The sequence below is a fragment of the Doryrhamphus excisus genome, chromosome 3 (genome assembly GCF_030265055.1).
Source record: "Doryrhamphus excisus isolate RoL2022-K1 chromosome 3, RoL_Dexc_1.0, whole genome shotgun sequence".
Lineage (NCBI taxonomy): Eukaryota > Metazoa > Chordata > Actinopteri > Syngnathiformes > Syngnathidae > Doryrhamphus > Doryrhamphus excisus.
Genome location: NC_080468.1, coordinates 4,221,174 through 4,242,831, shown reverse-complemented (window position 1 = coordinate 4,242,831; position 21,658 = coordinate 4,221,174). Strand labels below are relative to the sequence as shown.

General features: G+C 41.0%; 3 protein-coding genes across 4 annotated transcripts; 1 reads left to right on the top strand and 2 right to left on the bottom strand.

The window, feature by feature from the left end:
- Window positions 1-131: 131 nt before the first annotated feature.
- On the bottom strand, window positions 132-9,442 carry LOC131125192 (ankyrin repeat domain-containing protein 13C-like). Of its 2 annotated transcripts, none has more exons than XM_058066485.1 (13): window positions 8,342-9,442; window positions 8,224-8,265; window positions 7,255-7,359; window positions 5,008-5,093; window positions 4,879-4,924; window positions 4,738-4,804; window positions 4,523-4,667; window positions 4,323-4,454; window positions 3,300-3,461; window positions 3,140-3,219; window positions 2,962-3,060; window positions 1,064-1,164; window positions 132-989 (listed from the first exon to the last, which is right to left on the bottom strand). In XM_058066485.1, the coding sequence occupies exons 1-13, from the start codon at window positions 8,676-8,678 to the stop codon at window positions 859-861; spliced, it is 1,533 nt and encodes a 510-aa protein (XP_057922468.1). In that variant the 5' UTR covers window positions 8,679-9,442; the 3' UTR covers window positions 132-858. The 2 variants fall into 2 exon arrangements, with proteins under 2 accessions (XP_057922468.1, XP_057922467.1); XM_058066484.1 differs by having other exon boundaries at window positions 3,140-3,222; window positions 8,342-9,439.
- Window positions 9,120-10,737, top strand: znf830 (zinc finger protein 830). Its single transcript, XM_058066488.1, has one exon. The coding sequence runs from the start codon at window positions 9,232-9,234 to the stop codon at window positions 10,240-10,242; it is 1,011 nt and encodes a 336-aa protein (XP_057922471.1). The 5' UTR covers window positions 9,120-9,231; the 3' UTR covers window positions 10,243-10,737.
- efcab14 (EF-hand calcium binding domain 14) lies at window positions 10,364-16,270 on the bottom strand. The gene is made up of 9 exons (XM_058066487.1): window positions 15,558-16,270; window positions 14,240-14,388; window positions 14,004-14,149; window positions 13,827-13,925; window positions 13,169-13,279; window positions 12,576-12,728; window positions 11,808-11,898; window positions 11,593-11,724; window positions 10,364-11,517 (listed from the first exon to the last, which is right to left on the bottom strand). The coding sequence occupies exons 1-9, from the start codon at window positions 15,731-15,733 to the stop codon at window positions 11,339-11,341; spliced, it is 1,236 nt and encodes a 411-aa protein (XP_057922470.1). The 5' UTR covers window positions 15,734-16,270; the 3' UTR covers window positions 10,364-11,338.
- Between the last annotated feature and the right edge of the window lie 5,388 nt (window positions 16,271-21,658).

The following is a 21,658-nucleotide window of genomic DNA, read 5'->3' as shown; positions in this document are numbered from 1 at the left end:
ATTTCTAGTTAAGTACATATGTGTGGTTAATGGTGTTTTTTCCCCTGGCTAAGGGTTAATACAGTTTGCAGCTTTTTGGGACTTTTTTGAAAAAACATAACATTTTTTAAAAATGACTTTAAAAAGCCCAGTGCAATGTGATGCTGGTGCTTTATTTAAAGGGATAAATAAGAGTGCTTCAAAAAAAACAACAATCCGAAGATTTCCAGCAATGTCAAATTCACAGCATAGTAAAAAAAATAAATAAAACAGTATCCACTAAAAGGTGCTTTCAGGTGTGACACATTTCTTTTAATTGGGTACCATGTTTGCAGATATGCTAGAAGCTGCAGGGTGCATGAATGACACAAACCCTCACATACTTTGATCAGTGTAGTGTGAAACAACTTACCTGACCACCTGGCTGGGTTTCTCACACGCACACACATGACAATACAAAGAAACATGGAGACAGCTAAGAGGTAAACATGAGCAAACCTGAATGCTCATCTTGCACAACAAAAAGTCTTGAAGGTGATGACTAAGTTAAAATGGGCTCATTTAAAAACATTCTTAAATGTATTGCTACACAGTACGGCCATGAGTAGTTAGATACATCATGTATAAATGCATATTTGAGGATATAATAGTAGTGTTTTTGTTGTTGGAGGAGACAAACTATTTACAGAGGCCAGTGTCAGACGCTTTCAAGAACACGAGGAGAATATTTCTATTAAAGTCCTTTCATGAGAGAATAGCAGCAGGACATTTCTTTATCCTTTGCATCAGCTCAATGACTGACCTCACTTTTCCACTTAATATTACACATCTGTATGAAACGGAGATGCATGGAGCAGCCAAACACTTCTTGTTTCCAGGTCAGAGGTCAGGGAAGCGGCTGGGGTCTTCCTTGTACTCGGGCGGGATGATGAAGAGTGACCCCTCAAATTGGTCGTAGTGAAACTCCTGGAAGGTGACGGTGGCCGTGATGGTTGGGAAGACTGGGATGTCTGCAAAAGGGAGGAAGTAAATGAAGCAGGAGTACATTAGACTTGACTGCCCCCCCCTCATGAAGAAAACATACCCAGTTTGACGGGGAAACCAGGAGGAAGTTTCATCTGGACGAACTCTCGCAGTTTGTTGAAGTGCTTAAAGGGCGCCACCACCTCTAACACGTTAAGTAACCTGTAAATGACAAATTACCAAAAACTTTAAGACACATGGCGACTTCAAACTTGAAATGCATGAGTGTAGAAGACCAAAGTCTTGCCCATTAGGTACCTATACACTATGTATATATTTGGGTCAGTCTCCTAAAAGGAGTACCAGAGAGGGTGCCGTCACTTCAATAATGATAATAATCATAATAACTGATGCTTTACATGGTAAAAGCAAACAAGTGCAAGTGTGCAAAATAGCAGTAGAAAGTGAAAAACAAGAAGCAGAACAAATAGATAATAAGAGATTGCAATGTGATGTACATATTACTAAATATGCATGTTTTAAAAGTTATCTGTTCAAAGCAGTGCGGAAACAAGTTAGTCTTAAAAGTGTCGGAAGACCAAGGCCGTGTCCCACCAGGTTCAGTGCTTTGTCTTAGGGACACTCAGGAAGTTTGCATCCGAGGAGCAGAGGGTACAGGAAGGATCGTAGGGGTGGAGCACGTCTTAAAGATAACAGGGGGACTTATGTATGTTTTTTTTTTCTACCTAATTGTGCCACTTATAGTCCAGACCAGGGGTCGGCAACCTTTACTATGAAAAGAGCCATTTCACCCACTTGCCCACTAAAGAAAAATAGCCTGGAGCCGCAAAACGTTGTATGTTTAAAACAACATTGGAGGGAAAAAAAAAGACGAGTTGGAGTACTCTTGCTAGTACTGGAGATAAACTTTTGTTTTTAAATGAGCTCTAATTTATTTTTTAGAATCGTCAAATAACTCATTAATAATAATTAATAACTCAAATAACTCAAAGTATTACTCATTTCCCTTCATGTTAACCTGTCAGAGAGAACTGGATAGCATCCTGTCTGCTCATTCAGTCACCAGTCAGAACTCAGTCAGGATGCATTCATGGTCTCACACAAAGTTGGATTTTTGTAAACTCATAACGAAGATGTGCATTTTCACCACTCGGGTGCTTAAAAAATATTCAAGCATTGCAAAGGGAGCCGCAACAAAGAGACTGGAGAGCCACATGCGGCTCTGGAGCCGCGGGTTGCTGACCCCTGGTCCAGACGATACGGTAGATACAATTATTATAGTACTAGCTGTCACCCTTATATCTGTTTGCTTAGACAATAGAACAAGTGTTTTAGTGTTCTGAAGCAGGAATGTTCCGTGACCCTGACCAGCGACCCCCAGCCCCCCAGGCCTTGGAGGTGCCTGAGAGCACCAGCAGCGACCCTGCAGATGTTCCTGTTAATCCTGCAAGAATGTGCAAGATAAGAACACATAAAACAATAAAAGTAATTACTCACACAAACACTTAAGACAAACAAACACAGCTCGTGCAACTGCCCCCCCCCCCCTTTAGAGTTGCACGACCATGTAGTAGGGACCTCCTAAAGAGAATAAAAAGAAAGGAGCGTGAACTACATACTCAGAGTGGAGCTGCATGTCACTGGGTTTGTTATTTCACTCTCCTCACTGTGAGAAACTTTGCATTTTGTTGTCTGTCTCTTCTATGTTTAAGTGTTTTTACAGGTGTCACAGGAGTTTGAACCTGACAAATACATCACAATACAATTCACACTTCCACATGTCAAAAAGGGAGTAGGAATTATCTAACATTGTAATAGCGGTAAGGAGTAACGCTGTGTTGATTGTAAACAACAGCACCCCAAGTTTGACATGCATGACTTTCACTCCTACAGTAACTCAGTAGCTGAATTTAAAGCGCACACGGAGGTAGGGAGGTAAAACTACAGATGATTCATGATACCCATGAGGTACGAGGAGGAAGGAAGGTGTGTACTCACGATTCAATGCCCAGAGGAAAGTCCTGGCTCATGGCTACGGTGGCCTTGAAGTGTTTCTTGCTCTCCTTGCACATCAGCTCCCTCCCCAGGTGAGGCGGCCTTGAAGAGGAGGAGGAGGAGGTAGATGAAGATGTTGTTGTCTGCATGAAATGACAACAATGACTAAAAGGGGACTCACTTTCCATGCTCTGCAGTGATGTACTCCTCCCAGGAAATGGTGTTAGAGGGCGGGGCTGAGAGAGATTGCCTCCTCACGGACTGCTTTAAAAGGGAAAAAAAAAAAACATGATTTGAAGAATAAGCCACTAAGAAGAAGAATCAGAGTGTGATGAGCTGACCTCAAAGTTGTGCTCGCTGATGCTGCCCCCTTTGCTCAAGCTCTCCATGATGGCTTTGTTCCTCAGGATGTCCTCCTCACTCAGGTGCTCGCGACGCTTCCTGGACTCCAGCACCAGGCCATTGACGGCGTAGAAGTCAGCCAGGAAGTTACCCACCCTCTCCTGCACAAAACGTAACACCTTAGCGAGCCAGATACTTCATTCAACTAATCCATGGTGTCATCCCTTGCTACTTGGCCGTTTCATTTTTACAAGTTTACTCACTCAAGTTTTTCCCTAAAAAATTAATTGATGAAGTATCGCTGTTATGTGGTGGACTACGGCCTATTAGTCAAAAAACTGAAATTTTAGTATTCACCTAAATTAAGCATGTATAGTATAAACATGGCTATGTGAACGAAAAGTACTTACACTAAACCCTCAAGAATTTTTTCAAACAATTATAAGCATAATAACCGATAATAATCTATAATACCAATTATATATGACTGATAAAATGTGTATTTCGGTATTTTTGCCGGTAAAACAAATAAGTGTACAATGTAAAAAAAAAAGAAAGCGTTCTAAAAAATTTGAACGAAAAAAGTGTAATTTGTAAAACGGCCCTATAAAGCTATGTCAACAGTGCTAGCATACTAAACAATGAGGAGATTGAACTTGAGGAAGTGCTGTCTATTTGCAATTAATTAGCCTGACATTTATGTCTATACTCGCACAACAGACTGGAGGTTACCAAACCAAACCCCTCCGTCATGTATGGTGCAACCAACAACACAAGTGGTGCATGTGGACCACAAAATATAATTGATAAATGTTATAATAATAAATGTTTAAAAACAGATATACAGGCTAAACAGTACTATTTTGTACTAATTTATAGAGATACGGGTAGATTTCCAAAATATTTTGTCATTTGACTTCCACTGTGGTATACTCAGCAAATACCTGTTACTCTCTGCAGTTGAGTAAATTAATGGCCCTGAACACTATATGAAGAGATAGTGTCCCTCAAATAGGTTTTACCGTTTTGTCCTCTCTGAAGAGCCACCCGATCTGGCTGCGCGAGAAGCTGATGGACTTTGTGGACAAAGTGGCTGAGTAGATGTCGCTGCTCATGAGGATGTCCACTTCTTCTTCTGTCTCCATCTCAGACTCCTTCAAGAACAAAGAAAGACAATCAAGTACTGCCTCTTCTGCTGCTGACCAAGCAAAGATGCTCTCACATCGCGATGTATTCTTTGGTACACTTTGGCTTCGTTGTCCAGCACCACGAAGGACTGTGAGGGTGGGGCTTCGCCGTTGAAGATGAAGCTGAGGTCTCCGCGCTGACACTTCATGTCGATAAAGTCAATGAGGGTGGTGTCCAGCCTGAATGAACAAGACAGCATGTGGCGGTTTGAAAGACTCCAACCTTGTACGACCTTGCAGTGTGTCCTACCTAATGTTGATGCCCTGCTTGTAGATCTTACAAGTGTCAGAGGGCAGCATCCGGGACAACAAAGGCACTAAAACGGATCATAAAAAAGCGCTCATTGTGTGATCCCATCCTCCAACGTGTCTAAAAATACACACAACTCACCCCAGCTTTGAAAATCCCAATGCAGCTCCAGATAAAAGTCACCCAGCTACACAAAAAAGAAGATAAGACTTTGTAGATGAGAAGATTTTTTTATTTAGGATGAAACCAAGTCAAATGTGGCGCACTCACCTCCCTGAGGGCTTTCAGTAATTTGGGCCTTTTATCCTCCACGCTCTCCCTGGATTGTTGCTTCAGTTTGCGCAGGATTGCTGTGACTGCAGCATAGGAAAGTAGAGCCAATGAAGCCAGGAAAAGATGCCCACAAGACACCTGCTAACATTTACCCTATTAACCCACATATACAACCACCCTGAATATATATAAGTGGTGGGAAAAAGTTACTGTTTTTTTTGCACGTTTGTCACACAAATTTAAACCTAATATGGGTTCACGACATTTCGTTGGCAATTTCACTACTGTGTTTTTGTGCAATGACAATAAAGGGAGTCTATGTAATAATTGGTTGGGACACCGTTAGCAACAATGCATGCTGTTTTCGTCCAGTGTCTTTCTTATGGTGGAGTCATGAAAACGGACATTTCCATGTTTTCGCCATTTGTAGATAAGGGATCTCACTGTGGTTCGCTCGAGTCCTAAGGTTTTCCAAAATGTTCCAGAATGATAGATCTCAATTAACTTCTCATTTCTTCCACAATTTCTTTAGCTGCTGGCATGATGTCTAGCTTTTGAGGATCTTTTGGTCTACTTTGTTAGGCAGGTACTGTTCAAGTGATTTCTTAAATGAGACCTGTGTGGCAGTAATCAGGCGTGGGTGTGGTTGGAGAAATTGGAACTCAGGTGTGACAAATATTGAAATTTGTTTTAAGATCTAAAACATTTAAGTGTGACAAACACGCAAATAAATAAGAAATTGGGCGCTTCTTTTTAAAAAAGACCTGCTGGTTTGCATGAAACAATTTCCAGAAAACAAGTACATGTTGGTCCTTGGGTTACATAACAATCTTAAAAACTGCATCATTGCAGTACAACTGCCTTATCTCATGAAGATAACAAAGCTTGATTTTCATTTATTTTAATGGAGTATACAGATGCCATGTCTGCTTTGTTTAATTATTAAAGTGGAGGACACACCCGTTGATAAATTGGGGCAGGGTCTCTATTAAAACAGAGGTCACTATTTGAGAAAATGCAGTAATTTGGTATCATTATTATCTTTATAAAGTCAGAACTGTTTAAGCATTTTGCATTATTCACATATAAGAAGACATTTGGTTAAAATATTAGCACATTAAAAATTAATAATAAATAAGCAAATGAAGACACAGGTACATACATAAAACCTTGATATTAAGTCCAATCTTAAGTCCAGCAGTCGAGCACTTTATTAGGAAGGCCAATTCATGGGGGGCTACTTTAACACAGCGCACGGTTGGCTGCACAAGAGCGGCTATATATTAAGCTAATGCATCTCAGATGCACAGTGGGAGACACAGCGCAGTGGACGGGAAACATGCTGACAAGGCACTTTGCTGCCCTCGAACAGCTCGTAAAGGTGATGATGGAGGACAAACCTGCAGCAGCATTTCACATGGGACACACAAAATAATACACTATTCATTTGACCTTTAAATATTCTTTATAGCAGAGATGTGTGCGCGAGCCTCCTAGTCCGGCGGCAAGCGGTACCGCATACTAACTAGAGGGACTGAAGTAGGTGGGTCACGTCGCTATAGAGGCAGGTCTCCTCCCGTTAGCGCTAGCCTCCATTTGCATGAGCAGAGCAGCAGCATTAGCATCATGCGATGTACTATTCAATTATTCACTCCCGAGTCGTTTATCTTTAATGGCCTATACAAGATTAACAGCAGCTACAGAAAAGAACAGCAGAGAAGGCATCAGCATGCTGTTTTGTGTTTCATATGCAGCACCCAGAAGCTTTGGGTTAAGCTTCCCAACACTAAGCCATCATTCAGGCTGCTTTCCAAGCTGCCAGGATGACCAATGCTGGGATTTTTGGCCTTGTCCATTGCATTTTCAGACAAGTGGCTGTCACCTTGACCTCCCAACATACTCTACTTAGCAGATGTTAAGCCCCACTCAAATATAAGATTCTATTTGATAGACTGACAAAAAATCTCTCATATGAACATGCAAAATTGTGCAGATTATACTCACGCACTGCAATGTCACCCACATTATGTTATCATGTTGTGCACCTCATTTCCATCGCTTTCATAAGTTGCAATCTAAAGGTGGCTATTATTGCAACAACAGGTTATGTATGAATCCTAAACTCTAAAAGAAATACAGGCAGACTAACTCAATTGGAATGTTCAAGTGCAATGTGGGATGAATACAAACACATGTAAGAATATATCACAGCAAGCAAAATAACCCATTTGTGCGGCAACATACTCATTTGCCTGTCACCGTAGCTGATAGCTTCTGCTAGAGGGCTCCATCCCTGTATGTTCTTTATCTTGACAGGTGCATTGTGGGCCAGAAGAAGAAGAGCACATTCTACAGGGGAAAAAAAAGAATATATAAAAGATGAACACTGCTTTTTGAAGGTTCAGACAGGTATGTATCCATGTTTTTTTTTTTACACTTATCCGACAGTTAAGAGTGCAAAAAAAAGGTTCCACGTGAAGTAGCATTGTCTTCTCCGCCACTTCCTAAGGCCATATGTCTTCAAAAGTAGACGTGGGTAGATTTATTCCAATAACAATATTGTGTTATTCAAATAGCATACATTTATGTATTGTTCACACAGGGAGTAAGTCTTTGGACACATGATGGCTTCAGGAGCCAACCCCCCCTCCCTCCCCCAAGGACTTAATTACAGCCAATAGTAATTGCTTCATTTGTTTATTTATTTAGCACTATTGACGTTACTTTGCCCAACTGTGTGTTACAAAGTGAAGACGGGCTTTATTTATTTTGTTGTTGTCGTTACATTGTCTTATATTGTTTGGTTTAATTTATTTTGAACATGCATACATGTTACACTGGACTACATCACATATTACAATTCTAAAAAGGAGCCCAAAAAGGAGTAGCAAGAAGATATGCCTTTATTCGCCCCTCAGTGGGGAAATTTGCAAAGCTTAGCAAATTCTACCTCTTTCCATTTCTTATCAACTGCCAATACATTTGTTCACTTCTTGTATTAAATAGGAGTTAAGGTTAAATCAATATAGATAGTGTATGGCATTCAAATAAATAATATTAAAATAATAATTGATAAAGAAATTAATAGTTGACGGTAATATAATTGGTTATTGAGTCCAGACAATGTGATACGTCAGTTGTGGAATTAAATCATGTTAAACTCGAGATGACTTGAGTTTCCTTCCTGTCAAAATAATAAAGAATGTAGACTACCTTTGTGGCCAAGCATCACAGCGAGGTGCAAAGGTGTATTACCTAAAATGAGACACACAAAGCAATATTACATGATGCTGAGATTGAAACAGGAAGCTGCAAACAGCATTGTTCTTACCATGCACATCTTTTTGAGAGATGCTATGAGTCCTGATGAGAGAGGACAGCCGCCTCACGTCTCCTTTGAACACACACTCATGCACTGGGAAGTCCTCGTTGGTGAGAATGATGGGGTTCTTATTGTCATCACTGACAATATTGCCATTGGATGCATTGCCGTTCAGGTTGTTTGCATTAAGCTGCTGCTGGTGCAGTGTAGACGGTTTGACGGATTTGAGGAAAGCCTTGTTGGACTTCAAATGGTGGCCAGTGTCGTCGAATGAGTCCACGGCTTGGACATTTTTGTTGGCTTTGAAGTGGTCTTTTCGCACGGCGCGTATCGTCTCACCTGTCATTACGGCTAAAGCCACCGAGCTAACTATCAACTAAACTACAACGCCAATAGATGGCATTAGCAACAATCTGACAATTTTAGTGGAAATATCAACATTCGCAACGGAGAACAACTAATTTTATCTAATATATCTGTTTTATAAATGACTCAAAATAAGAAGCCTCCGGGAAGCGATGCTAGCTACTAGCCAGCCCTCAATTATAAAATATAAACTCAACCCTGGGCGCGGTGTTAAAATCCCTGAAGTGTTTTATAATATACCGCACACAAAGCGTCACAAAATGTATCTGAGACGGAACACGAACCTAAAACAGTTACACAGTTGTATCCACCATAAGCTCTAAAATGCATATTTACATCAAAACGGTGCAGCTTCGTTTGCGGCAAATATCAAACAGACTGGATGCTAATATGTTCGCTCGCTCCTTGGAAGCCACTCTCGCGACACCACCGACAATATTTTGGATGACATCATCTGTCTGCGACTCTCGTTCAGATAGTCGCAAAAGCTAGACGAGCTAACTCCATTAGCCGCGTTGTTTTTTCCGACCAGAATGGCTCCAAAGAAAGGGAAAAAAGTTGTAAATCAAGAAGAACTCCGGCGACTGATGAGAGAAAAACAAAGACAAACATCTGAGAAGAAACGCGTTGAGTCTCCATATGCCAAATATAACAGTTTGGGACATCTGAGTTGTGTGCTGTGCAACACGCAGGTGAAGTCTGAACTGCTGTGGCCCGCTCACGTCCTCGGAAAACAACACAAGGAAAAGGTTTCTGAGCTTAAAGAAGCCAAACAAACACTGCAGAGTCAACCGGTGAAGCGGAAAGCACCGGACGACGAGGACGTCAGCGTGAAGAAGGCGAAACCAACGCCAGAGGCAGGTCAGTCCGTCTCGGGTGTACCTGCAGATTTCTTCCAGACGTCTGATTCTGCAAAGTCAGACAGCATTAGTTTGTTAGCTGGAGTCTATGATGATGATGAAGATGATGACAAGGAGGCGACAGAGGAAGCCGGGAATACCGACGCAGCTCCTCAGAAAGCAGAAGCAGCCGGACTGCCTGCAGATTTCTTTGACAGCTCCATCCCCACAACCCCGGCCGTCTCTCACTCGGGCTCCATCCTCAAAGCGGAGGTGCCTGAGAAAAGCACAGAGAAGAAAGACAGCACAGCCGAAGCACTGCCAGAGGGTTTCTTTGACGACCCAGTGAGAGACGCCAAAGTGCGCAACGTGGACGCACCCAAGGACCAAATGGACAAGGAGTGGGAAGAGTTCCAGAAGGAGATACGTCAGGTGAACACAAAGTCGGAGGCCATCGTGGCAGAAGATGATGAGGAGGGCCGTCTTGAGCGTCAAATCGACGAGATTGACGAACAAATTGAGTGTTACAAAAGAGTGGAGCTCCTGAGGGACAAGAGGGATGTGGTGAAGAGGAGGTTTCAGATGAGGAAAAAGGAGGAACCTATGGAGACTGAAGCTAGTATGGAGGAGGCAGAAGAAGAGAATGAGGAAGAACTGCTTGGACTCTTGTCCCAGGACTGGAGAGCCAAAGGGGCACTGGTTTAAATAATGTTCAGACTGCAAGATATACCCATAATGCATTGAAGTCTGTTCTCTTTTTGGTTTACCTCTGAATTAAAAATCATGCACCCTCTCAAATACGTATCGTGAACAGGCGGACAACAAATGAAATATTTAACTCTTTATTCATTGGAAGTCACGCACAAAGACAAAATCTCATTGTAGCAGCATATAGACCAACAGCTTTCACAAAGGCCCAATGTTGCATTCAGAGCTAATTTTCCCACACTACTACTTTGTAGTCGGCAATTTTAGCTTCTTCATAAATAATTTGTACATTATCATAAGCAACGTGCAATGCACAACTTAGTTAAAAACATACAGTGCTGAGTTGTAAAGCAAATTGAATTCATCCTACACCCTGAATAAGATAAATTGAGAAACTTGTATAACTTGTGTAAATACACCATTACACATTCAGTTAAATGATTAAAAGAGTGATTTCAGTGCTTCTTGTACTACCTGTTACTGCAATAGTCATGCTATGTCTCTTATTGCTACATATGCATCTAAAGTGTTTCAAAGTTTACATAGCCCTTCAAATCTTGTTTAATGTCAAAAACAAAGTGAAAGCACGGGGGGAAAAAACTACATAAAATTTAACAATGGAAAAGCATACAAAATGGCCCACTGATAGGATCACTCAAATGTTTCGGCAAAGATAGCAAACGGGCTAAAAACTGAAGCTAAACATATGAAAACAAGACAAATCTGCTTCTAATAGTAGTCATTTGTAAACATTCATAAAAGTCCAAAATACATTTCACTCTTGTACCAGGAGGGAGTTGGTGTAGCATTGAAAACAAAAAAAGTCTGATTGGATGAAAAACTAAATGTGTGCTCCAAATCTCAGTAAATTATGGTGTGGAAAAGTTAGTAGGTCAAGTTTTTTTTGGGGGGGGGGGCTCGGGTTGTGCTGGACTGGAGAGTAGCCTTTGACAATCAACATGATCAATGTTCAATTCACACAAAAGTGCAGCAAGTACAGAAAGGGTGTGGAGTGAGAGCCATCGCCCCTTACGCCAGACCCTGCAGGGCTTCATTTCAATACTGTTCACTGCTGTGGGGGGGGGGGATTTTTTTATGCCCACACACCTAAAGCATCTCTCAGCTCCATCAGGGAGTACCTCTCATCTCCGTCTGCATCAAAGCACCTCAAGGTGCGAGCTTTCGGAGTGGACGGCCCGAGTTTTTCCAACAGCTCATTGTAGGTCAACCCCGCTGAATCGGGACTGATGTCGGCATAAATTTCTTCCAGACCTGTGGACAAAAATGTACTCCGTAAGCTGCAACATTTAACTTTTGAAAGAATAGATGTACTGTAGATATGAGCACCTTCAAGTGATGCAATTTCAGAAAGTAATCGCCTGTTTTGGCATTTGACATCAGTGTTTCTCTTGGAGCGGCTTGGTGTGACGAAGCGTGGGTGCCTGCTCGTTTGCGGACCTGGAGTTAGCGTGGAATTGTCTGTAGAAATAAGAGCGTAACAATAACTTCAGACAAGGACAAAGGGAAGTACTATATTTGATGTTTTAATGACAAAGCAGTACCTGGTGACGCTTTGGTTGTTTTAGCCTCATTCATCTTCTCGGAGAGTTGAGGCCTGCTGCTGACAAGTGGATGAGATTCAGCATCTTTCAACTGGAAAAAGTCGGAGGGGAAAACGTAGCAGTCAAGATAATTTATTCACTTAAACACATTGGAGGACATTGGAGATAATTATATGTTCCTGCGTCTAAACAGGTATCATCACAATAAAAGCTTTATTAAAGGGGACCAATTATGTTAATTTTGTGTCCCTTTGTATCGAGTTGTGGACTCCTATTTAGCAGCTATACACAGAAAGCTTTCTAGATCTTCCAAAATCTGCCCCTATTCCTTCCAGGTGTATTTCCTTGGATTTCCTAAACGGTCTGTTTGAATTTATTCCACCCACGGTACCCCTTCGGGCATGCTCACTATGCTGTGATTGGTCACAGTCCCAAGTGTTCCAAAGGACTTCCGGACTACTGCTGAAACCCAATTTCAAATTTTGGCATGATTTAACACAAGAATACAACACTGTAACAACATTTATAGGTCAGAAAAGTATAAAAAGCATAATAGGTTGTCTTTAAGTTACACAAGTGCAAAAACATCTTAATCTACCACCAACCATCTGCAATGCAACTCCACACTCATACGTCTCTTTTTTTAACATTCTTAACCACCATAAAACCAAACAGCTCTAAGTCTTGCACTGTTTTGTACGATGATGAAGAGTATTTCCTTCTAAATTGCTGGCCAAAATGTTAAGCTTCTGTGGTAACATGACTGACTGTTTGCTTGGAGCTGTTCTCCAAGGAGGCCAGTCTCTGCTGCAGCTCTGCGACGGTTGACAGGAGGATGTGGATCTGTTCGTTGGTCCACGTGTGATGCTGCACCTCCGACTGGTTGGCCTCCGTCATTGATTTCCTCAGGTCTTTTATGTCCTGTCAAACAAATAGACCTTACTGAAAATGTGGATATGTAGTCCATCACTGAAAAATTGGACTGAAGTTCCAATTGTGTGTGTTTGTTAAAACATCACAATCTACTTAAACACTGACAGTGTGTCTTGTACTTGTTGGTTGGGAGTTGTCGACCAGTTATTGATGTGCAACTACAGGACTTGAGTGCAAAATTATTTTAATGTACACTAACATACTAATAAGTTGCCTTCGACTATTTTCCATTTTGGCATTGGAGGCCAAACGGCTTATACCATATCCTTTCTATGGTATAAGCCGTTAGTGATTGGAGAAAACAACAGTTTAAAAATTCAGTAGGACACCACAAGAAAACTTACTCTATAATAAATGGGCTCTTGTATTGGATCTCAATAGACTGTGAAGTCAGTGGTACTTAATGTTTTGCACTCCCTTGAATTTACCATTGTTGCCTTCAGCGCATCGTCCGACTTCTTCTGGCTTTCAATCGCAGTTTGCATAGTCTTCACGTCGTGTTGTACACTGGTTAATGTGCTCCCAATTGTAGCCACGCTCTGAAAATTTGGAAAAAAGATGATCAGTAAACTACCCGTGTATTTACACACGTTCACTTGTAATTATATACACAGTGCACACACCGTTATTATGATTGTGATGATGACTATTATTATTTTAGTGCTTGTTCTGAGAAAAATAATTATAAAATAACAAAAAGCCAGTCGTACTAGTGACATCTTGTGGCCAGTGTAGAAGTTCACAAACGTCTTGTATTGCCTTAACTGTATTTGTATTTTAGTTCATTTAGAACACGTTTCAGCTTAAAATGCTTAATTTAGGCCAAGAATATGCAAAATTTGCTTAGATATGAAGTTCTTGGGCTAATAATAGGCCATAGTCAAGCAAGAAACAGCCGTCATTTATTTTTTTTACAAACCCCAACAGTTTGAGGGAGTGATGTTTGACCGTGATGAAGTGAGGATTGACTGTACATGACTGTACGAGTTACTCCTACAACTGCAATTTAACTCGACTTACATCGCTGTTGTTGGAACAAAACCCGTACATAGACCATTGACCTCCTGTACTATGACGTCACTTTACCTTTTGCAGTTCCTCAACTGTCGTGGGTAGGCTGATTAAATCGGAGGCTGACTTCAAGTTGGCCTTTAAATGGTTTACTGCAGTGTCCAGTAAAGTTATCTGCATGAGGACAATGACACAAATAACCTCTAAGAATATATGACTTAATAACACCGCCAATGCATGCTTTTGACTGACCTTTCTGTTCATTTCTGTGAGGTTAGACCAGAGTTTGCCCAGCCCCTTATCCCCACTCTCAATGTCATCAAGTTTTCTGTCCTCAGATTTCAAGTCGTCACTTAATTTTGGTAGTTCACTGGAAGACTCCTTCTGGCTTGATTCCACTGTTACAGGAAAAACACAAACATTGGCAGCATTGTTACAAGGGTGCAAAGTTTAGCGAGCTCAATTATGGTCATCACAAGGCAACTTACTGCTGTGCAATCTTTCTTTCATCGAGTCAAAATCTTCTTTCAAGGCAATCTGCATCCATATGAGCCCAGCGCAGGCCGTTACGCATGCAACAAGTATAATGAAGAGAAACAAGGGGTAGCATACAGTGCAGCACTGGCTGTAGCTTCTTCTGCAAATAGAGAAACATTGGAAACATTAGACACACTGCTTTAATTATTCATGACAAAGATATATTTCCAGCGGTTTGCATGCTGCACCGTGGGGATTATACATTTTCATAAAGTGGCCCATAAACCATGGCGGACTACTAGGGCTGCACTGGAGGAAGGAAAAGAAAAGTAATATTGTGAGTAAAAGTCCTAATTTTAAAATAACCCTAAAACTAATAGTCAAAAGACCAGCAGTCCTTGTATCTCCGGAGCCATGTTATATATTATTCAGGTAATATCATTAAATATTTGTTGAAAACACTTCAACAGTGTAACTTTAAAAGCTCCCGGACAGTCATCATCATAATGCGGGGATTCTCAATTATATTTCTATCATGCCCCCACTAAGGGACAGAAATGTTTTCGCACCCTGCTAAATTTGAAATACCTCTATCTATTTATCTGTACAGTACAGACTTGAAACCGTTCACTTTATTCTTGTAAAATAAAGTTTTTCCTCATAATAATATTTTTTATTATTTCTTATCTAATTTATCTCAGAACTACAGGATTATTATCAATATTATCAATTATTATCAATGTATTATTATCAATCCAAAACTACAACTTTTTTTCGTTATAACATTACCTTAGCGCACACATTTTTAAAATTGTAAAATGACTAGTTTATTCTTGTAATAGTCTCAATTTAAAATTATGGCTTTATTCTTAAAAAAGAATTATTATAAAATATTTTCTTCATTCCTGATTTTTTTTATGTTTAAATTACTACATTTTCAAAATAGAATTTACAACTTCTCGTGTAGTATTTATAACATTTACTCTTGTAATTATCCCACTAAAAATACAGGTTTTTCCCTTATAATGTGGCGTTGTCTTGGAAAACGTTAACTTTATCTTGTAAAATTCAGGATTTTTCTTGTAACCTAATACGAATATTCCCAATTTATTCTATTAAAGTGCCCCCAATATGCGATGTTCTATTCTTGGTTAATTATTATTCGCCCACGTGAAATGACGTCCATTTTCGTATATTTGTATGTTTGCATGGCCCAAGTACTGCTACGTAAATAACCCAATGCAGTCCTTATTTCTGCATTTATCATGTAATGTTCTATACACATGTTGTATGTTATTGGCGGTCTTATCTTAGAAAGCGATCACTCACTTCCCAAAGCCAGCTCCGCTGTCCATGTTGTTGAAACCGTCGTCATCCGAAGTCGAGTCTGACTCAGAGTCCGGGGGCTCGGTTGGTAGAAGCCGGTGACCGGAGCCCTTTTTCGGCTTTTTTCGCTTGCTGTCTCCGAGTCCTATGAGGGCGTTTAACTCCTTCCTCTTTTTCATTTTCTTCTGAGGGGTCAGCGAACCCGCTGTGCCCGACTTAAAGCCGACTAGATCCAATGTTTTGTCCAGTTTGCTGCTGCGTGACTTTGCGTTAAAGCTAAGCTAATGTCAGATTTACAATCGCGTCAAGTGGCTAACGGAAATGAACACCGGTTAATCTTTGCAGCCTTTTGCTAGGCAATTATAATTATTCGAGCAACATAACACTCTTTACTAAAAACGTCTTCCTACGGAAATTTTGACTGTTACCTGTCGCATTAAAATACACAATATTTGCTAACTCATATACATACACCTTGCTAACGCTGCTGAAAAACATACCAGAGACTGACTAGCATTGCCGAGCTAACGTCGTCTCAACGTGGTTCAAAGCAACTTGCACTCGTAAAAGCTGACCTTGGGTCAACATCGAATAAGTAACAACAACATTAATGATATATATAGCTTAGAATACACTACGAGGCAACGTGTTTCGAGCTATGCTGGCCTTGCAGCATGTACTTTATTGTTTAGGCACGACGTCCCAGTATGAGCGCAGCTGATTGGTGGGATGAACGACACACTTCCTGTGTTTTTGCTGTAGTCCCGCCCATTCATACAGTGTTTATAGGTGACGTGAACTACAAGCGTCACAATAAACATTTTTTTTATTTCTGACATTGTCAAGCCAAACTAAAACGTAAAACTGTAATATTGTCTTGTGTTTTCAACTGTTATTTCATGCAAAAAATGTGATGTTACTCTTACAAGACGAAATGTAATAACTTTGAGCAGAATGGTGAAATAGTGTTTGGCATGTTGGCCTCACAGTCTGAAGATACAGATTCAAATCGCAAATCTCTATTGAATCTCCATTATGGTGGTAGGCATCTTGGTCAATGTCTACCACCTTTATTCTACGTGTTTAATTTATCACACAACAGTCTTCCATCACAGGTTCCAGCACACTGACAGGTAAGTGAATGAGGCTTGAGTTTAATGAGTAGCAATTTAATGAAGATCAAGAAACATTTGCGATTTAGGTCCCACTTTGTGAAACAGGGCATAGAGCTCCAGTGTGCCGTGGAAGCTGACTGTGCACTGATGGCTTGTTACTGCTTTGGGACTTATATACGTGTTTTCATTTGTCAGGGAAAACGCTCCATGTATACTATATAATGTGACGTGCATATTAACAAAGCTACAATTACATTATTATTATTAACATTGTTAAACCGATCAAACTACATTACTGTCATATTGACACCTTGCCACACCACACCAGCTAGCTACTAGCCGGCTAGCAACTAGCTTCACCACACACTCCGTAGCGCATCAGACCCACACGCTCAATGTCTCAGACCACTACCACAAAAGTACATATTGGAGGTGCCACCACTGCTGTAAGTATTATATGTTACCAAGAATGTACCTGTTACTACATATTATAACATGTATATAAAAGTAAGTGAATGCTTATTTATAAATATGCTCTTTGTGATTGGCTGGTGACCATCTAGCTCGCCCATGACCCGAATGAGGACAACTCATTTTGAAAATGTATGGATGGATTTTTAGTGTTTCTTTATTTATATGCCATACGGGACAGGACATTGTGCAAATATTGACTTTTTTGCTGTGTGGCAGTCAGCAGCAGGATTTTGACAATAATCCCACCAACCAGAAAGTGCCGCTAGTGTAACCCAGCAAGACTTTTAGGCTGAGTAGGGCAAGGCCTTTTGCTCTTCTTCATGAAAAATGGACTCCCACTGGCCTGCATTTTGCTGTGGAAAATATATTCCTTTATGTGCATGCGACCCCCTCCCGCCCCCAGCACCAATACCACTGCAGTGAATTACTAATAATAGTTGCCTTGTATGAAATTCAACACACAATAGAGCCTGACTGCTCCTTAGCATCTCAGTGTGAGATGCGGCCTACTGCTGATGCTTTATTACGCCCAGAGAAAGAATTCCTCCAGGCTTGTCTGCTCACAATAACCGCATGGCGCCACCCACAATAAACACAAAGCTAATATTATCATAGCTTAGCCAGACTAATATGTCAGTTCTGCTGTGAGCAGCAAAGTGGGTGTGATGCCATTGTTGTCAATGACTCCAACAGTGTCACGAAGGTTAGCAGAACAAAATTCAATTAGCTGGTGGTCTCTCATAGGAACACCTGGTGAGGGGACATGCGTCCCGCTGAGGTTAAGCCACATCCTCGCCAGCGTGAGGCCTCGTATCAAAAGCCTCGCCGCTGTTTCATCTCGTTGCTGCCATTTTTTAAAACCCCACTTATGTTACATCACGTCTAAACCCACCAAGGTGAGGCCTTTAGAATACTGTGAATGTGATTATGCTCAAACACTTGTTTTTGCAGTTAGTTCACAGCAGCGAGCTGTGCAAACTGCTGGGTAGGGAAGCTGTCTTGAGGGCTGACGGAGAAAGTAAATAGTCATGCCTTGAATTGGAATAGAATTGACTCCTAATTGAAGGCTTTCGTCTGACACAGAGGACTGTGTGAATGCAGATTATGGTCAATTGGAAGTAGAAGCTGCTGTTGGAATACTAATTTCCTCCTCCATCACCAGGCAATTTACCTTTCAGTCACAACATTAGAGGCATTTTGTTGTGCCAAGTGCAAACTCTGCTTATGCAGAAATGTATGCTTTTTCAGTGAGAGTTACTTGACTTGACCTGTGACAGCTATAAAAAAAAAGTATGGAATTTTAATGAACCAGAGCATAATCTATTCAATTATGAGGTTTGATTTACTTTAGTAAGACACATTTGTTTTATTTACATACACAAGAATTTATTAGCACAAACCAGCAGAAATGAAGCTTAAAGTCAGGAAAAAAATGTGCCTTTAACAACTAATTTTTTTCCCGTCAGGGTTCGTCACACACCAAGTCAATAGCATAAATGGTGTAATCATATTTTTATATTTTGCGAGTCAAAACGGAGCATCATTAATTTGGCAAAGATGTTATTTCTGGTGCAGCTCTTGTGCAAATAGTCAAAAAGTAAATTAGTATAATGAATTATTGCAGTTTTTCACAGCCAGAGCCTGCTGGCTCATTAGGCAACAGAAGAGGCTGCAAGGGTGCCGTGGCCTCTAAGGGGCGCCAAAAATTCATTCATCCATTTTCTACAGCTTATCCTCACGAGGGTCGTGGGGGGTGCTGGAACCTATCCCAGCTGTCTTCGGGCGAGAGGCGGGGTACACCCTGGACTGGTCGCCAACCAATCACAGGGCACATATAGACAAACAACCATTCACGCTCACATTCATACCTATGAACAATTTGGAGTCGCCAATTAACCTAGCATGTTTTTGGAATGTGGGAGGAAACCGGAGTACCTGGAGAAAACCCACGCATGCACGGGGAGAACATGTAAACTCCACACAGAGATGGCTGAGGGTGGAATTGAACTTGGGTCTCCTAGCTGTGAGGCCTGCGTGCTAACCACTCATCCATCGTGCATCCGCCTGTTATTATTATTTATTATTATTTATTTTTTGTTAACCGTGTAAATTACAAATTAAAGACAATGGTAAAAACAATGCAGGCAGCCATGGAAAATCTTTCCTAGGGTGCCACTTTGGGTAGGGCTGTCTCAGTCAGACTCAGGCCACCTCACCGAATCACCGAATAACATGTTACATTGCATGACTGCACAGTTTCGACATGAGGGATAGCAGGACTATATAAAAGGAGGGGGGAATCAAAGTCGATCCTGATTCCTTCACATCTTATGACTGAGCCCCTTCCCCGGAGCCCCTGTGCATGTCACATTGCTTTTTGTCAGGCCTGTGATTATGGTGTACAAACGTCGAATCAGCAGGGGGCAATGTTCTCTCATTGAAGGCAGTCAAGGACAAATCACAGACTAGGCTGAGTTTAATAGAAAAAAAATGCCAAGATAGTCCCATATTCACATGATATATGTGTGCCACTCTAGCTCACATCAAAGCTCTTTTACATGTGAATATTTCACAGTGAGCAATGACAGCAGCAGCTACGTACATGCATACATTCTCAACGAATACTTTGAGATCATGTATTCATCAATATTAAAAGGCAGCATGTAACACAAATGCAGTAGTAATACTGCCATGTTCCCATGCACTAATGTGGTGCTTCTCAAATAGACTGTCGGCTTTCATTTCAATGCCAACCTACAAACATATACAAATTGAAGGTACTCAACATGCAGTTTGACTCTTGAATATGCTTGTATGCGCTCCATTTTGTTGCATTTTCCTGGTTTCATTTTTTAATTCAGTCTGTACAGTACAGATAAATGAATAAATATGATCAGTTTATGTAGTATTTCAAATCGGTGGGGTGCAAAAATGTCTGTCCCTTGAGAATCAATATTTAGTATTTAGTACTAGTGTTTAGAATTCAATTCAGCATTCAGGCTGTGACTGTGGGCCACCTGCCATTTCATATCAAACACAGCAGATAAAAAGGAATCGGATAATATATACTCCTCACAAAAAGTTAGTGATATGCACAACTGTGTGCGTTAAATATTTAACATGTTGGACATTCAAAATTAGAGAAGTGCAAATTAAGTTCACCTGTATATCCCTACCTTCTGAGGAGTATATTAGCAAATGAGAAGAGGAGGGTGGTGGGGGGTGGGGGGGGGTGTTGATATCAGACATGAAGCTCAAGGCTTTGATTGCATTTTTTTTGTCAAACCCACAAGGCAAATGCAAGAGTTTTCAGTGGAAACATTTGTTGAGTTTTTGTGCAAATACATTCATATAATCAACAAACGTCTTCTGTGCTGCTGGTGAATTTTTCACATTGTGTAACACAGCTGAAATATCAAATATGTTCTCTTTTGAAGTATATTTAAGTACGACACATACAGTAGTGTATAAAAGTTTGCTGATAATTTTTTGCATGTTTGTCACATGAGGTAACATGAGGCAAAAATGAGGTTTGTGCATTTGGAAGTGAGCCCTGAAAGAAGTTTGGGAAAACTCAAAACGCTCTGTTTCTAAAGGCGTGGTAAAACTGCCCCTTTGTGATGTCACAGAGGGGCGGACATCCTTATATAGGCATAGCTGTAAACCATATAAACTCTCTGCCCTCCCCCAAGCTCTGCTACTATGTTTATGAAACAAGCTCAGGCAGAAATTATTGTATTTGGTGATTCCCAGCAAGTGAAAAATATGTTCACCTGTCAACAGCATTTCACACGGGATTGTTTTTGTGAACATGAATGTGAAATATTTGCCAAACTGTTGCTAGAGCCAGAAGCAGTGCACTCTCGCAGGGAAAGGTGCATTCATTGTGGACATCTTGTGCATCCATGCGCCGCCCTTAGGTCCCGCTTCTGAGTTCCACACAAAGTGTGTCTTACTCGGGCAGGCTAAGTTGCCATGCGTCCGTCTTCTCCTGAGCTCCACTGCAGCAGCGGTACCACTTCAGTTCAGTTCAGACACGGTAAGTCAGGGGTCTCTAGCCAGTAGCTTGTGAGCTGCCAGTCACTCCTAAACGCTTTTCAATTATCTCTCCAAAGACTTTATTCATTTATTATCAACTCCTATACCCACTATATTAGAAAGTGGTTAGGAAGTAAGGAAGCACTTTGGGCGTGTGACAAATCAGTGGCATGGGCATGCCCAGAGGCGGGCCGTGGCTAGAATAAATTAAAACAGACCATTTTGGTGGGAAGCACAAATCCAAGAAAATACAGTTGGAAACGGTGCAGATTCTGGACGATTTTGAAGGTTTTCTTTTGTGGGTTGCATCATCTTAATAGCATCTTAATAGGATTCAGGTCAAGACTTTGTCTCAATTTGTTTTTCTTCAGCCATTCAGAGGTGGACTCGCTGGTGTATTTTGAATCATTGTCCTGTTGCAGAACCTAAGTTTGTTTCAGCTTGAGGTCACAAATAGATGGCCGAACATTGTCCTTC

What these genes read in the sequence shown, in the direction of transcription:
- efcab14 (XM_058066487.1), bottom strand. Translation starts at nt 15,733, where the DNA reads ATGAAAAAGAGGAAGGAGTTAAACGCCCTCATAGGACTCGGAGACAGC. An exon ending in GAAAGAAAGATTGCACAGCA is followed by an intron (nt 14,150 to 14,239) that starts GTAAGTTGCCTT and finishes TTCCTGTAACAG; the next exon opens with TGGAATCAAGCCAGAAGGAG. An exon ending in AGAACAGCTCCAAGCAAACA is followed by an intron (nt 11,899 to 12,575) that starts GTCAGTCATGTT and finishes GACTTTTTCCAG; the next exon opens with TTGAAAGATGCTGAATCTCA.
- LOC131125192 (XM_058066484.1), bottom strand. Translation starts at nt 8,678, where the DNA reads ATGACAGGTGAGACGATACGCGCCGTGCGAAAAGACCACTTCAAAGCC. An exon ending in TTGGGATTTTCAAAGCTGGG is followed by an intron (nt 4,805 to 4,878) that starts GTGAGTTGTGTG and finishes GATCCGTTTTAG; the next exon opens with TGCCTTTGTTGTCCCGGATG. An exon ending in TGGTTTCCCCGTCAAACTGG is followed by an intron (nt 990 to 1,063) that starts GTATGTTTTCTT and finishes TCCCTTTTGCAG; the next exon opens with ACATCCCAGTCTTCCCAACC.
- znf830 (XM_058066488.1), top strand. Translation starts at nt 9,232, where the DNA reads ATGGCTCCAAAGAAAGGGAAAAAAGTTGTAAATCAAGAAGAACTCCGG.